The 14,928-nt window shown below is 53.2% G+C and overlaps 5 protein-coding genes across 5 annotated transcripts; 1 reads left to right on the top strand and 4 right to left on the bottom strand.

Moving 5' to 3' along the window:
• Positions 1-407: 407 nt before the first annotated feature.
• Positions 408-2,607, bottom strand: N7459_004190 (glycoside hydrolase family 2 protein; the record flags this gene model as incomplete). The annotated part of the gene is made up of 3 exons (XM_056943374.1): positions 408-600; positions 700-1,116; positions 1,211-2,607. The coding sequence occupies 3 exons, from the start codon at positions 2,605-2,607 to the stop codon at positions 408-410; spliced, it is 2,007 nt and encodes a 668-aa protein (XP_056800257.1).
• A 756-nt stretch (positions 2,608-3,363) lies between these two features.
• On the bottom strand, positions 3,364-6,771 carry N7459_004189 (KH domain protein; the record flags this gene model as incomplete). Its single annotated transcript, XM_056943373.1, has 7 exons — positions 3,364-4,224; positions 4,296-4,493; positions 4,551-4,915; positions 4,969-5,293; positions 5,351-5,812; positions 5,876-6,157; positions 6,253-6,771. The coding sequence occupies 7 exons, from the start codon at positions 6,769-6,771 to the stop codon at positions 3,364-3,366; spliced, it is 3,012 nt and encodes a 1,003-aa protein (XP_056800256.1).
• N7459_004188 (uncharacterized protein) lies at positions 6,733-8,030 on the top strand (the record flags this gene model as incomplete). Its single annotated transcript, XM_056943372.1, has 2 exons — positions 6,733-7,404; positions 7,506-8,030. The coding sequence occupies 2 exons, from the start codon at positions 6,733-6,735 to the stop codon at positions 8,028-8,030; spliced, it is 1,197 nt and encodes a 398-aa protein (XP_056800255.1).
• A 731-nt stretch (positions 8,031-8,761) lies between these two features.
• Positions 8,762-10,211, bottom strand: N7459_004187 (aspartate aminotransferase; the record flags this gene model as incomplete). Its single annotated transcript, XM_056943371.1, has 5 exons — positions 8,762-9,473; positions 9,534-9,957; positions 10,017-10,041; positions 10,100-10,113; positions 10,175-10,211. The coding sequence occupies 5 exons, from the start codon at positions 10,209-10,211 to the stop codon at positions 8,762-8,764; spliced, it is 1,212 nt and encodes a 403-aa protein (XP_056800254.1).
• Positions 10,212-12,133: 1,922 nt separating this feature from the next.
• Positions 12,134-14,644, bottom strand: N7459_004186 (uncharacterized protein; the record flags this gene model as incomplete). Its single annotated transcript, XM_056943370.1, has 1 exon — positions 12,134-14,644. One exon carries the CDS (start codon positions 14,642-14,644, stop codon positions 12,134-12,136), a length of 2,511 nt encoding a protein of 836 aa, XP_056800253.1.
• Positions 14,645-14,928: the final 284 nt, after the last annotated feature.

Genomic DNA, 14,928 nt, shown 5'->3' with positions numbered 1-14,928 from the left:
TCTTTTGACAGAAATTTTCGGCATGTCTGGCGTTCTGCGTTGGGATTGGAATCTCATTTTCTTTCTCGTTCTTTATCAAGTCTGTTGATTGTTAGCCAAGCATTCGAGCGAGTTGATCAATATTACGAGGCTTATCTAGCCTGTAGTTTTAATGAGGACAATATGGTTTCTAGAACTTAAGTTCTATTGTGTTGTATTTGTCCATGTTCTGAAACTTTGGTCTTCTGCTCTTTCAGCCCGTTCCAAGTGCAAGCAGCTTCTCGCGAAGACAACCTTGACAACGGAAGCCGTCAAGAAGCCGCCTATAATACGACTTCTCATTATCCTATGGCCCAGAAATACCAGTAATCCCCTGCAACTTTTAACATTGTTCCCCCAACTTCATAATTCCCGTCTCAGCGAGGACTTCAAGTCCGGTGCAGCGCCTGCTTACCCTGCACCAGCAGCTTCTTGAATCCCCTGGCTCCATGCGACTGCACACCTACGTGTTGGTAGTAGTGATCCCGCGCCGCATCCATAATGGCCTTGACCCGGTCAACAGGGACCTTCTCCTTGCGGTCGTACGAGTACAGCCCATTAACCTCCTGCTCGATATCACACCTGCGCCGAACGGAGTATTAGTCTCAACCCCATGCCATTGCGACACAAGACCAACAGAGAACGAAAGCCAAGGGAAAGAACAGAATCGGCTCCACATACAGCTGTGTATACACCATCCCGCACGAATGACCCCCCTTAACAATCCCCATCACCAGCTTCTCGTACCGCTTCAGGAAGTCCTCTACGTCGGCCGCGGTGGTGTACCCCCAATCGCGCGCGCCGGTGTGCGCGTCCTTCGCAGGCGCAATGTTCACCCCGCCGAACTCGGTGCAGATCACTGGGGCTCCGGCTTTGTGCTGTGCGCCCGCGTCGACGAGCGTGTGACCCGAGAACCCGGAGTAGATTGGCTTCGTGAACATGTCGTGGCCGCCCTTAGGACCCAGGATGCCGCCCTCCATCTTTGAGCATGTTGCAGTCAGTTCGGGGGAGTCGGTGTAGTCGTGGTAGGTGGTGAGGTCGGTTTGGACGTGTTCCCAGCCGCAGTTGTCGTTGACAGGACGACTGGGGTCCAGTGTTCTATTAGATTGAATTGCGATTATGTTTAGCTCTCACTCCTCATCTTCTGGTGGACTGACTGGTTTTGGCTTTTGATCCTGAGGCATGGACTTACTTGGTCAGATAGTACAGTGCGCGGATATGGTTGCGCTGCTCGATGTTGTCCTTCAATGAAGTATACGCCCAGCTCTCATTGACAGGAGTCCAGGTGATGACGCACGGGTGGTTGATATCCCGCTTGACAGCCTCGGCCCACTCGCTGTTCATGCGGTCGACATAGTCCGGTCCAAACTCGTAGGCGTTCGCCATCTCACCCCAAACCAGCCACCCGAGCCGGTCAGCCCAGTAGTGAAACCTGGGATCTTCGACCTTCTGGTGCTTGCGGCACCCGTTGAAGCCCAACGCCTTCGCCATCTCGATGTCAGTCTTCAACGCCTCGGACGACGGCGGCGTCAACCCCGTCTCAGGCCAATATCCCTGGTCCAAGAACAGCATCTGGAAGTACGGCTTGCCGTTCAACCGAAAAGTCCCATCGCCAGTCTGCCACGAGAGACTGCGCATGCCGGTCGTCGTCTCAACCTCATCAACCACCTTGCCAGCCGCATCATACAGCCGCAGAACGATGTCATATAAGATCGGATGCTCCGGCGCCCACAGCGCAACGCTGTCATGCCAGGCTTCCTCATCATCGAACGGAGCCTTGCTCTGCAACCCAGCGGCATGCGGCGCCTTCATGCTCAGACTGATCGCGGCCCAGTCCCGCTCGCGAGGAAGATGAGCCCTGCTCCGCCCGACAAGCGTGCCCCCCAGACTCGCCTCGATCTCCACGCTGCACTCCGCACGCGCCCGGCGCCCGGTCACAGCCACCTGCGCATGCAGTTCGCCGCGCTTGATATCGTCGGACCGCAGGACCGTCCCGCCGCTCCCGCAGCTCAGCCGCATGGGAGGCACACTCTCCGCCCAGACAGAGAGCCAGATCCCGCCCGTCGGCGTGTAGAAGATAGTCTCCGGCACCGGGCCCCAGAATTGCTTGCCACGCGGCTGGGCCAGGTCATACGGGGAATCGCGGACGCGCAGCGTCAGTCGCGCCGTTCTCGCGCGGAGGGCATCTGTGACGTCCACGTCGAAGGGGACGTGGCCGCCGCGATGGCTGCCGACAAGGTTCCCGTTGACCCAGACAGTGCACTCGTAGTCCACGGCGCCGAAGCGGATGATCAGCCGGTTGTTGTGGAAGACATCTTCGGAGGAGCGGATATCGTTGATCGTCCGCTCGTACCACATCACCTCGTGCGCCTCGTAGAGGTTGATTCCGGATGCTGGGGTCTGGAATGCATAGGGGACGTTTATCTGGTGGTTCTGGGCGTGCTCGGCTTGTGCGGGGAGGCCATGGATGTGCCATTGATTGTCTAGGCCGGTGTCGCTGTCGTCGAAGATGAAGTCCCATGTGCCGTCGAGAGAGGCCCAGTGCAGCGCTTTGCGCTGGAAGTCAGGGCGCGGGTAGGATGGTGCCATGTTGGAGCGATGGGTGTGGTTGATGAGAGAAGGAGGGTATTCCTCTTGCGGATACAGAGTTCGAGAAGCTAGATTAGGTGTTTTCGATTCAGAGCAGAATGTGAAATGAGTCGTTGTTTAGATCGGTCTTTCAATGGTTACCCCACGTTGCTACGTCAGCGGGGAGATCGTCATAACTATCCACCGCTCGAATTTGTTCGGAAACCGCAAAGGGCTACCATGATCCGTGGGTGAGAGTAGATGTGAAAGCATTGCGCCAACTTGGCTCGCAAGGTCGGTTGTACCTCCAGACCTCATATCGCTGCCAGCGAGCGGGAACCACATGGTGCGTACGACTAGCCAGATCCTCATCCGATTAGTGGGTACTAGTCCCATCGAGTAGCAGTTTCCAGTGCATCGTCTTAAGGTCAAATGTCATTGATGGGGATATCAAAAAAGAGAAAAAAACATCAACTCAGAAAGAATCAGAAGGAAAAGGAATCAAAGAAACCCGAGCCATCGTCGACTCCCGCTGGCACCGGGATCAGAATCATCGATATTGCGCGAAAATAACTTCAAGAACAAAACATGAACGGTGAACATCCGCTCTATCTCCCGCAGATCTTGGATATCTCGTTTTCTTTTCTGACGCCTTCGTTGCCTGCGTTCCGTGGTATCAATCAACAAATCAGAGACCAAAATCAAAGGACCGAAAAAGACACTCGCTCGAAACAAATCAACCAAAAGGGTATACTGCTGTGAATGGATATTTTGGGGTTAACGCGGTGGCCCAATCGGGGCCGGGTATCCAGAAGTAGAATTCGAAGTGCTTGGGCGGCCGCTGTCAAAAGAGGCGCGCAGGTCATGTTTGGGAGTCATGTCACCCGGTGCCGTGCCGAAAGGAAACTTGGCGTCGAAGCGCGTGGGCCAGCCATTGCTGTTGCTGCTCTTGTGGCTGTGCGAGCTTCCCAGGACAGGCACGTCGTCCTCGGGGAGGTTCACCCCGGAGTCGTTCCATGGGTTGCGGTAGCCACTGTCCCGCGATTCCATCGAGACGAGTGACGCCTTCGAGGCGTTGCTCGATGCATGTTTGAAAAACGAGGCCGGCGACGCCGAGTGGTTCTTGCGGCCGATGAATGACGAGAAGGACGAGATGCTTCCGGGCTTGCGGAGTCGCTCGAAGATCGAGCCGCGCTCACTAGTCTCGTCGACGAAGCTGGGCCGCGTCGGAGAGTCGGTCATCAGAGGCGCTGGCGCGTGCTGCAAGAGCTTAGAGTCGAAGAAGGGCAGCGACTCCTCGAAAGAGTCGGACTTGGGGCGGGGAATAGCACCCTTGACGGTGGTCGCGTCGAGGCCGTGGGCGACGAGACGGGAGATCAGGAAGTCGATGGCATCCTTGAGGCCGCCAGCATTGTTCCTGGTATAACCGAGTACCACTCGGTCCTCCGGAGCAGGGTCAGGCGAGGAGGAGCCCTCCTCACGGGTCGTGAGATCAGCGCTCGTGTCCACATTGATGTCGACCTCGTACTGCTCCTTCAGCTTTGTACGGACATCTGCGAGAAAGTCCGGAGCCTTGAAGTACTCCCGCAGCTCGGCAGAACTCTGGAAGTGTAGCTCGTGGCTTTCCGGCACCATACCCTATGTTCCCAAAATCAGCAATCAGGGACCACAAAAAAGAACAGGCGCGCCAAAGGGGGGGATTGACGGACCAACAAAGCATCGACGGCCTGCGGAACCTGGTACTCAGGACCGGATATAGTCACGACATCACTGGCGAGTTCGGTGCTGGGGAATTCGATCTTGCAGTTCCATTTCTTCTCCAGCTCGTCGATCTCCGTCATACGAGCCAGCAGTTCGCGGTGGTACAGCCGGTTAATGACAACTCGCTCCGAGACATACTCGGCGTCCTGTGGTATCACCGTAAGCTCGGTCCTTTTCCTCTCACGGAGGGGCAGTAAACTTACGACTTTCTCGACCATGTCCATGATCTCCTGCTTGACAAGGTCCAGGCTCTGGGCGTTGCGAGCAGGAGTCCGACAGATGACATTGTCGACCTTGATGTCGTCATCCTCCTTGCCCATTCCACCTCGGTCCATGGCGTTGGAGAACTTCACAAAGACCGAGTACTTCTTCATGATGCGCTGAATGTGCTGTCCTCCAATGCCAATAATACGCTTGTGGTACTGGTCGGGCACATGGAATGAGATGGAAGCGGGCATTTCCTGCTCGACCAAATCCAGGCCATTCTTGGTTGACTCGTATTGGTTCCCGCACACGTCGATGTAGAAATTGTACTCGTTGAAGCCGTCAAATATGATTTGAACATTGCCTGCATGTCGGTTAGCATCTTGTCTCCATATTGGTTGAATTGAAAATACTCACTTTGGCCCATGATCTTGTTGATCTTGCCGTTCTTCTTGCCACTGACAAACTCCTTGTGTTCGTTGGCCAGCTCGATCTTGACCCGCATTTGATATTGGCTTCGCGTGACGAATGGAATTTGGTTCACAACGGTCATGGCAGCCTTGACGGCATCGTCGGATCCGTTGATGGTGAATGTGAGGTTATCGAAGCTGACCTCTGCTTCCGAGTTGGTGCAGATATCCGAAAGCATTGCGCGAACCTCGGCTGTCGAAGGAGCACGAATACCGCCTTGTGCCGGGTCGGGCATTATGATCCACCACGAGGCGCTGTAGAACTGGCCCGCCTGCAGAGACAAAAGAGTTAGTGGTCTGGATACAATTGAAACCAAAGAATGTCCTACCAAAGCCATAATCTCCCTCACCGTCCGCTCAACGTGCAAAACCTCCGTGCCCTGGATCCGAACGAGACCACGCTGGCTGCCCAGCTGCGGGAAGAGAACATAGGAGCCATTCATCTCCATGACCTTGCGGACCTTATCCAACCGATCGAGCAAAATGTTGTCAATCTTGCTGGAGTTGACAACCACATCCTTGACATAGATCTTGACTCCCATCACCAGCTCGCGCAGCTTCTGCTTGGCACGGGCGATTTGTTCCGGTGTCTCGCCCGTGATGTAGACCTCATCTTCACTCCGACGGTTCGCTCCAGGAGGGGTATATCCGAAGATTCGAGGGAACGGGGAGGGAAAGTAGATGGCGGTGCAGGTAGCAGCTTCAATCAGCTTAATATTCTTGCGAGTGCGCCCACACACCAGGGTGTGCATGGTCAGTTCCAGCTTGATTGCGTCGACATGGCGTTTGAGCTATCATCATGTTAACCGTCTGCTTCCGAGTGTTATCCCACAAAAAGGAAAAGAAGACCCCACAATTTGATCGATCATGATCAGAACTCGCGTTTTGGCGTGTTCAGAGCTCTCCATGTCACCATAGATGGCGACTCGGAACCGCTGGTCCAGACCATTGTCGGACGCATATCCATAGGAAGATACCACCGCACTATCCGCGTCGTGGAGTTTTGGTGTCAGCAGGAAGATATCGGTTCCGGTGTAAGACGCCAAGGTGTCCATGTGTTCCAGTACGCTTGCTCGGATACCCTTGGGCGATCCATCCATGATCAAATGCATATCCAGGTCGACAGTCGCACATCGCTAATCACGGGCGCAACGGTCAGCAAGAGATGATTGAGAGGCCCACGGCCCAAGGCCCGAAGCCCGAGAGGGAAAAAAAAAATTCATCCACGTACCAGCATAATGGGAGTTTCGTTCAGAATCTTCGCACGCATCTTCCGCACCGTCTCGCCATCGCCCGTCACGCAGACATTGGTCACCAGGCCGTTGGGGCGCCGTTGTAGCGACGGCACAGCCTTGGGCTCTGAGGATGTCACTGTCGCTTCGATCCGCCCTCCACTGGTCTCTGTAATCTGCCGGCATAACCTCCGCAGGCCCTCAACGTTGTTGGTGTGCACAGGCAGCTGGTGCACCGGAGTCCCTTCGGGCGTGCCTTCAGGGAAGGTCCAGCGCTGTAGGGCGGCGGGACTGGCGTGCAGCACATCCTCCACATCGGGACCGGACAGGGTAGAAGAGAAAGGGACGTTGAAGGACAAGTTAACGGTCGGATCGATGCTCGTCGGAGGGGTCATGGGCGGAGCGCCATGTGGCCGGCGAAAGGCCATGTCGGTGTGAGGCCTGGACATCCCGAAAGTCGGCGTCATTCGCTCCCAACCATGACGGGCCTGGCCCGTGAAGTTGGAGATCTTGTGCATGTCCTAAGGAGCGGATTTCTCTCACCCCTTGAACGAGTTCGAGGGGAAGAGAAAGATGGGTGGGAGAGGAGGAGGAGAGGAAGGTGGGTGGGAGAAGTGAAGGTCAAAATCAAGGTCAAGACGGCCGGTCTCGACAGGGATAGGAATGGCCTGTGTGGGCGTTTCGGGAATGGTGGAAAACGAAGATCGATCGATGGGGAGAGAGAGAGAACGGACCAACCAACACCGGGGAAAGCAAACCCGCAACGCAAATGGAACCACCCGGAACGACACGATCAAATAGAATTCGAATTCCCCCAGTGGATTGAGGATGGGCTGAGGATGGGTTTGGGGGGAGAGATTGGGGGGGATGGAATCAAGCGACGTGAGTCGAGAACCAGGAGACTACGACTGGTGAAATGGGAAGGGATCGCAGTGTCGTCAGTTGTGCGGGTCGCGTTCAGTACTCTGTACGGTATTGACTGTTCTTCTCTTCTCTTCGACTTCGACTCTACGAGATGCTGGCCAACGCCTCTGTACAATGAATGCTCACTCTCACCCATTTGCATTGACGGATCTTCTCTGGCCAGCTCGTCCTTCCCCTGTTGGATTGTCGCCTTCCGGGCTTTCGAATCCACATTTCAGCACTGCCTCGTTCGTGCAAAGAATGTCGCGGCCAATCCGACAGAATGCCCTTGCAAGGGCTTTTCTCTTGGCGGCTACGATCTGCTCGGGGATTCTGCTCCACTCAATAGCGATGCGAGGTCAAGCTCAATAGCTCACCATCAAGGTCGGGGCGCAATGGAGATCGAATCGACGAGGATAATCACTCCTCCGTCCTCGACTTGTCGCAGAGTCAATGGCTGCTGGAGCCGAGTGCGGTCACGTGCGCGTCAAAAGTACGGGCAGTGCCAGACTCACCATCCCGACAGAGCGGCCACAACGCTGCTGAGTGGCCCACTCCTGTCAGCCCGTGGATGGTCGACGAATCTCGGTATCCGACACCTTCCGCGTTTCGCACATCCTCCTCCTCGTACGCCGGTCGACGCCCTCATAGGCCGCGGGATGCAGTGCCCTGTACCACGCCGTATGACTGTCTGTACATGTATCTGCCCCCCCGGTCCACAGCTGAGCGGGAAGGTGATAATGATAGGGCGCCCACTCTAGGCCCGGCTGGCCCGGACACGGCCGCCGACTTGGTCGACCTGCACCCTGCAACCTGCTCTGCGGGCCCTGGGCGGTTGGTTCCCCCAGCCGGCGTGCAGATCGTCGACAGCTAACTCCAGTGATCGTACTTACCGCTGGTGCCTAGGCACACTCACGACCGTGTTCCCTTCTAATAGGCCTCCTGGCCCCGAGACACTCCTCTACGGCGCCGTCTCCAGAATGATGATTCAGATGATCAACCGGGAAAAACACTCGGGAGAGAAGGCCCATTGTCCTCCCTGTGCACTCTACATGTACCCCGTACCACCCCATCATTTCGTCGTTGGGAGGGTTCTCGAGTAGGACAGGGGTCCCATACTGTAGCGGTCGACGTCATTCTCTCGTATACCGGAGTGGGCCGAACGGCCTTGAGCGCTATAAAACAAAGATTCGACCACTCGAGACCAGTTCCGACTGGGCCGTGCCGCTTCCAAAGCTGACTGCAGGAGCGTCGGGGCCGCATCCCCAGTTTTTGGACTCCAGAGCTGGACCGTAGGAGACTCGACGCGGTCGGCTTGATTGATTAGGGTCGGATTCCCACCTGTTGATCGAATCCGTTCTATTTAGTTAGCTGCCACTGCCTATTTATCGATGAACTTGGTCCGAGAGATTCGGTGAGATCCTGACTTGACGATCCCCAAGCCAGAGAGACGTATCGGAAGCACATTCTTCTTTTAAATTTCAAAAATACACCTCCTCCAGCCACCACCAACCAATTCTAGTTTGGTCAAGTAGTATCGCCAGTTCGCAAAATAAACAAGGGGAAACCGAGTGTGAGGGTGATTGTCACCCACCCCGACCGATCTCATGCGTCCTCAGCGTCCAAAGCATGCAAATACTCGCCCCAGGCCCCCAAGCCCTTCTCAAACTTCTCGGGGTTACACACAAAGCCTACTCGAAGATATCCCTTGAAATCATCATCACTCTCCGTGCCAAAATTTTTGCCACCGGGCACAATCAGCAACCCTTTCTCATGGATCATTTTCTCACAGAGAACGCCATCATCGACTGCCGCCCCGGTCTTGGGATGAACCACCCGCACGAACGCCGCTGACCCGCCGCGAGGCTTCACCCACTGCAGTCGAGTCGCATGCGACTTAACGAATTGCTCCAGCAGGTTAAGATTGCGCTCACAGATACTCTTGGACCGTCGAAGGATCTCGTCTTGCACACCCAGGGCATACGTCGCGATAGACTGATCCACCTGCGAGACGGAGATGGTAGTAAAGTCCCTGGCGATAATGACTGGTTCCAGGAGCTCTGGGCTGGGTGAAATAGCCCATCCAACCCGAATGCCCGGCAGCGAGAAGGCCTTGGAAAGGCTGGAGGTTGCAATAATGTTTTGGTAGTCTTTTGCGAAGGACATGATTGACTGCTGGTCCGCTGTTTCCTGGTCATGGTAAAGTGGCCGGAAGACCTCGTCACTAAAGACAATGATATTGCGCTGGGCAGCAAACGTGACTATCTCTTCCATGGCCGCGCGAGGGATCACTGCCCCAGTTGGGTTATTGGGAGTACTGGGGTTGTTCAGATTAGTCATTAGCATTTATAGAAGCAAGCGACAATCAGACACGCACTTGACAATGATCATCTTCGTATTCTCCTTGACCAGCGAGGTCAACTTGCTCACATCGGGGATCCATTCATTCTCGGCACGAGAACGCCAGAGCGACACCTCCGCACCAGCATGACGGGGAACGTCGTAAAGCTGTTGATACGTTGGATACTGGCAGATAACATGGTCTCCTGGGCCCAGGAGGGTATTGAGAACAAGGAAATTGGCGGAAATGCCTCCCTGGGTAATGGCGAGAGGCACCGACTTGGAGTCATTGTCGAGATCATCCCGGTAGAGCGAGAGGATCCGCTCGCGAAGCTCGGGATTTCCCAGCACCGACCCATAGATGAGCTGGGAAGAGAGGCCAATCGGACTTTCTTTAGCACCCGAGGAAACTGCGTTCAACTTGGAAAGCTCTTCTACCGACAGAGGATCCACACATGTATCTAGCTCAATATTGTGTGAGATACTGTACACATAATCCTTATTCTAATTATAGACGTACCGTGCAAGGATAGCTGTGCCAAGTGCTGGAGTCTCGTTGATCAGAAATGATACCAGTGAATGGTTTATTTATTTTCTACATACCTTGAACTGGCGAACTGTCCCAATGTAATGACATTAGCGATAAACCCAATATTAGCCTTTTCGAAAAGCACTTACCCCAGTTGTCGAGAACGAATGGCTTGAATAACACCATATTGAGAATAAATAAGCTTCGATGATATGAAGTGTGAACAGAAGTCCGATTTATGTATAAATGCGATTGGATTTGTGACTGAATGAGTCATTGACAAGAAGTCAGAAAAGCTTACTTATAGTAGTAGGTTCTTGGGTACTAGGCCACCCGCACAGACTTGGTCTTCGATAAGGCGTCAGCCTCGAAGGATCAAAGGGCGTGGAATGACCCACAGATATAGTACCTACGCCGCAAATTAATATTGTAGAGTTATACAGAGTACTCTTGCTAGACTAATATAGTGATGGTGAGACCAATCGTTCAGCATGAACTAGCCTTTTGCGCACAGTTGCATAACTATACGAGAGCCGATATTTACTATCTTGAAATTTTATCTACATGCTCATACAGCGCTCCTTTATTCACTGATGTGATCTCTGCCAGCGACTTGATCGAGGTAAAAACTATGTAGTATGTGGTCTTGGGGATTTACCAAAAACTATCTATACATAGAGCAACCCAGGATATCTTTCCCGAAGAATATTCCAGACAATCTCTATAACTTTTAGGTAGGTTAATTGTATTCTATTTGCAAGAGAAAGAGGGGCGTAGTAGTCTCGTAGGTTTTTTCTTACCATAGTGCTCCTAGTTATTCTGACTATCATAACAATATACCTTCAGCTGTCTCTTCAACATCTTTCACCTGCTTTCACCTGCTCCAAATTTCACTTCCCTATTCCTGCCTTCTACCACAGGGAGTTTCTCCAAACTTATTCCCAGCATAATAGTCTCTTAGGTTATGTAGAAAGGCCTATCAAACACTCTGAGCAATATTATACAACCTTGGAAGGATTGACATAAGATTTCCCCCCCGCCATATACGTTTCTCTTCACAACACTGTAATATATTAGTACCGTGGACTTGCACCAAGTGACTGCATCAAACTGAAATCTCGCAGATGATAGCTTCAAATGGAATATATATACTCAGAGATATCATGCTGGAGCTGGTGTCACTCTGATGCGAGAGCAGAGCAGCCAAGTAGGCCTGGCCTCCTTTTTTGCTTGTCAAAACAGTTACCCCTAGGGTGGGATAGTATGGTTTGTTATAGACAGGCTAATGGTTTTCTCTAGGGAGCTATCATGGTATCATACCATGATTTATCTGCCCGAGGTCGAGCCGCATACTATCATGAACCATATGCTAATTCATTGAGTCAGGTCTGTACCTGAGAAAGCAAGCCCTGCTTTGTATATATAAGCGATGGATATTGACAACTGATGATCTATGACAGGAGATAGGCAAGTAACAAGTTCCTTTTTCTTTCCCATAAAACCCTCATCTCTACACATTGTGGTGCAAATCAGCGGTTCTGGTGAGTCTTAAGTCTACAACTCAATAGCACTGGTAGCTGATCATCTGTGTATATATAATGGTCCCGAGATATCTGCCCCCCTCTGAATCTGTGCAAATGATGACTACAATCCAACACATAATATTCTATGTTGAAGAATATATCGCTTGTTCTGATGCAGAGCTTGATGGAGGCAGCTGCAATACTACCATTGATCCACCGTCATATTTATCCCTTTTCAACCATGGAAATATTCACGCGTTTCAGAAAGGCCACGCTTCCCCAGATGCTTATTGATATTTGTTCAGAGCTTTGCGGTGAGGTGAGTATTGATACAGAGCAAACCACTACACTTACCTATTGCATAAAGAAATTCGGGCTCCAGGCGGACGACTTCAGAAAAGTTGATTTGCATGTGCCCTACTGAATGACTTTGTTGCTTGGCCTAGTTCGTGTTTGGTCGAATCTATGTTAACCTTGTAGTATTGAAGAAATGAGGATTAAGAATATGTTTTTTCGTGATAGGTTGATGCCTTAAGTCTATTTAAACATGTACATAGATGATAAGTGTGGATAAATTCAAATATTCTAGTAACGTTGTGAGACACGCTGGACTGGCTCTGAAGCGCCATCCAACACCATGCGATTTCCATCGTCACCTTCGTAGTATCGACGCTCCCGAACGTAGTATGGCCGCTCAATGTAGTCGCCCATTGGTCTTTCATCCATATAGACGCTGACATCGCGACTTGGTCCACCAGGCCGAACACTTCCGACGCGATGGACAACCTCAGGCGGTCCTTCATACCGAGCTTGTGGGGGCCTAACACTTGCAGTCCGAATCACTCTCTCTGGAGGGAGTGCGTGCTCCTCAGCATATGGTGGGCGACGAGGAAGATACTCCGCGATCTGAACACTGCCATCGTGTGGGTAAGGCTCGTGACCCTCTAATGGCGTGGCGTACGTCCGTCTGTCTCCGGCGACAGGCCGCGCGTAGTCTGCAGGAATACGTCGGTAGATGGGCTGTGGTGGCGGCATCTCGTGCACATAGCGGCGGTCGTAGGAATCTTGAATAACCGACGGAGCACGCACACTAGCAGTACGGACAGGGGTTCGGTCGTCGTAAGCATCAGGTTTCGGAGCTGGTGCTCGAGACATCGGTCTAGGCGGCGGCGCCATTGGTTGTAGCCTCGGTGCTGGAATCACTTCATAGTACTGAGTGCCATGCTCATCGACTACAATCCGACGTTGGGGCGCAGCCATGACTCGTGGGGCTGGGATTTCTTCATAATACGGACCCCGATAGAAGGGCTGATGCATATCATCCACGGCAATGTACCGTGGTCCGTAAGAGGGGATCTCTTCATAGTACCTGGGTTGTTCTGGAATTCGCCTTTCCACAACGGCATATGAGGCAGCGCGGGTAGCGCGAGGATCGGTCTCGATGTACTCCCGAGGATATTCGGCCTGTCGCGCATACTGCATGCTGGCGACCCGTCGCAGGTCTGTATCGTCACGGACAGGTCGTCTGGTGCTCAGCCGAGAGACTGTCCGGGGTGGCACTTGCTCGATAGGCATCTCAGGATAGGGATCGACCTCATACACTGGCGCCCGAGCCGAAGGCTCGCCTCTCTCGACCACCGGGCTGTACTGTGGGGATGCAATGTCGATGTACACGGGGCGTTCTTGAGGCTGTCGGCTTCTAACCAAGGCAGGATCATCGGCAAATGGCGGCGGGGACACTGGCTCCTCTTTAATAAATGCATCGGCAGGATCAGCATTCTGCCTTCTGTAAGAAACTTGACGGGCATTGTCTCCTCTTTCTTGGAGTCTCCTTCGCTTTCGAGGCATGAGATGCGGCGCTTGTCCACTAGGGCTGCCACGCCTGGAATCTGGATCAGAATACACACGTGGTGATTCATGATCGGACCTTTCATCTCGAATTTGTTGAACGGAGGGAATCTTGGCCACCGCCAAGGGCGAGACTCGTGATGGCCGAGGAGCTGCTGGCGAAGTAATGTGGTTCTGAACTACTCTCACATTGCTCGTCGGGGATGTGAATACCTGCACGGCCCGGTTTCGATCGACATATGGACCTCTGCCACCTCCGTTTACCGGACCCGGCTCATAGCCTCTGTTATCGATGGGTGGCGCTACTGGAGCGGGTGGGGAGTATTCCGGCTCCTCCACATTTTCGGCCTGCTGTGACTCATGAAGTCGATGGGTAGCTTCTGTTTGACCGGAGAGCGGCTGCTTCTGATAGTAAGGGATGCGCTGGTCAGCAACAGAGTAAGCATCTTGCATTTCCTGGTCGGATCCAGTTCGATTCAGAGCCTCAAGGCGCTGCAACTCATCTGAGTAATGGTCTACCGGGGCATGTGCAGAAGCTCCAGCCGGCTGCGCCGGAGCCACTGGTGATGACTTTCGGTGTGCGCCAGCAGGGGCAGGCGAATCGGGGGCTCTACTGGAGTAGAAGGAGTTGTCGTCAAAGGAATCACTTGGCCCGTTGGTCTCAGATGGATCACTGAGCGAGACAGGCCTCACGATTTCCAGAGCCTTGTTCAAAACCTCCGAAACATTAAATTCAGGTCTGGTATCGTGGACCGTGTTTTTGTGTTTGAGATCTTGTTTCTTCTGCTCCAGCTGATCACGAAGAACTCTTTCCACCCTCTGCCGTTGTAATTGTAGCTCTGCCCTGACCAGATCATCAGACTTAGTCAAGAAGATAGGGTCGATTTCTGATGGCTTAGAAGCCAGGCGGGTGGATGGAAATGGGGCATTCGTTGCTGAAGCAGACGGTACACTCCCAGCAGTTTTTGGGGAACGGGTGGTTTGCGGCGGGCGCACGCTCTCAGAGATGCCCCTGGTGGATTTGGGTTGCGCACCCTGCTGGGGAGAAATGCCATTTTGGCCATTTCGCGTTCCAGGCTTGCGCACAAGGTGCTGAGGGACCTTGAGACGCGGATGGGATCCCGAGAAGATCTCATCGCTGATCTTCAGAATCCGCTCATATTCCTGTACTTCATCTGGCTTTATTGGTACTGAAGTAGCCATCGGTCCTGCTGGAAGGTGAGTAGTAGTCCCATGAGCTGCGGCCATGATCTAAGGGAGCTTGAAGACAGCCCTGGAGGGATCAAGATGAGCCTGGCCAGCTTCTTGGGGCAGTTGGAGGTGATCACTAGGGCAAAAGCAGTGTCACAGCACCCTGGCACCACGATCTGAGTTGCAAGAACCCTAGATTTCACACTCTAGACCATTGATTGGGAAGAGAGAGCGAAGAGAAAAAAAGAGTCGAACACGCCGAGGCGTGACGAATGATCTGCTTTTCACTTCCCGCCCACGCTAGGGCGGATTAGGTAACAACGACGTGTTGTGCCAATCAC

This window comes from Penicillium hispanicum, assembly GCF_028827665.1.
Source record: "Penicillium hispanicum strain IBT 35686 chromosome Unknown utg000004l_segment0_segment0, whole genome shotgun sequence".
In the NCBI taxonomy this organism is placed as follows: domain Eukaryota; kingdom Fungi; phylum Ascomycota; class Eurotiomycetes; order Eurotiales; family Aspergillaceae; genus Penicillium; species Penicillium hispanicum.
The sequence above is the reverse complement of the archived record's forward strand: the minus strand, read 5'-3'. Positions and strand labels throughout refer to the sequence as shown.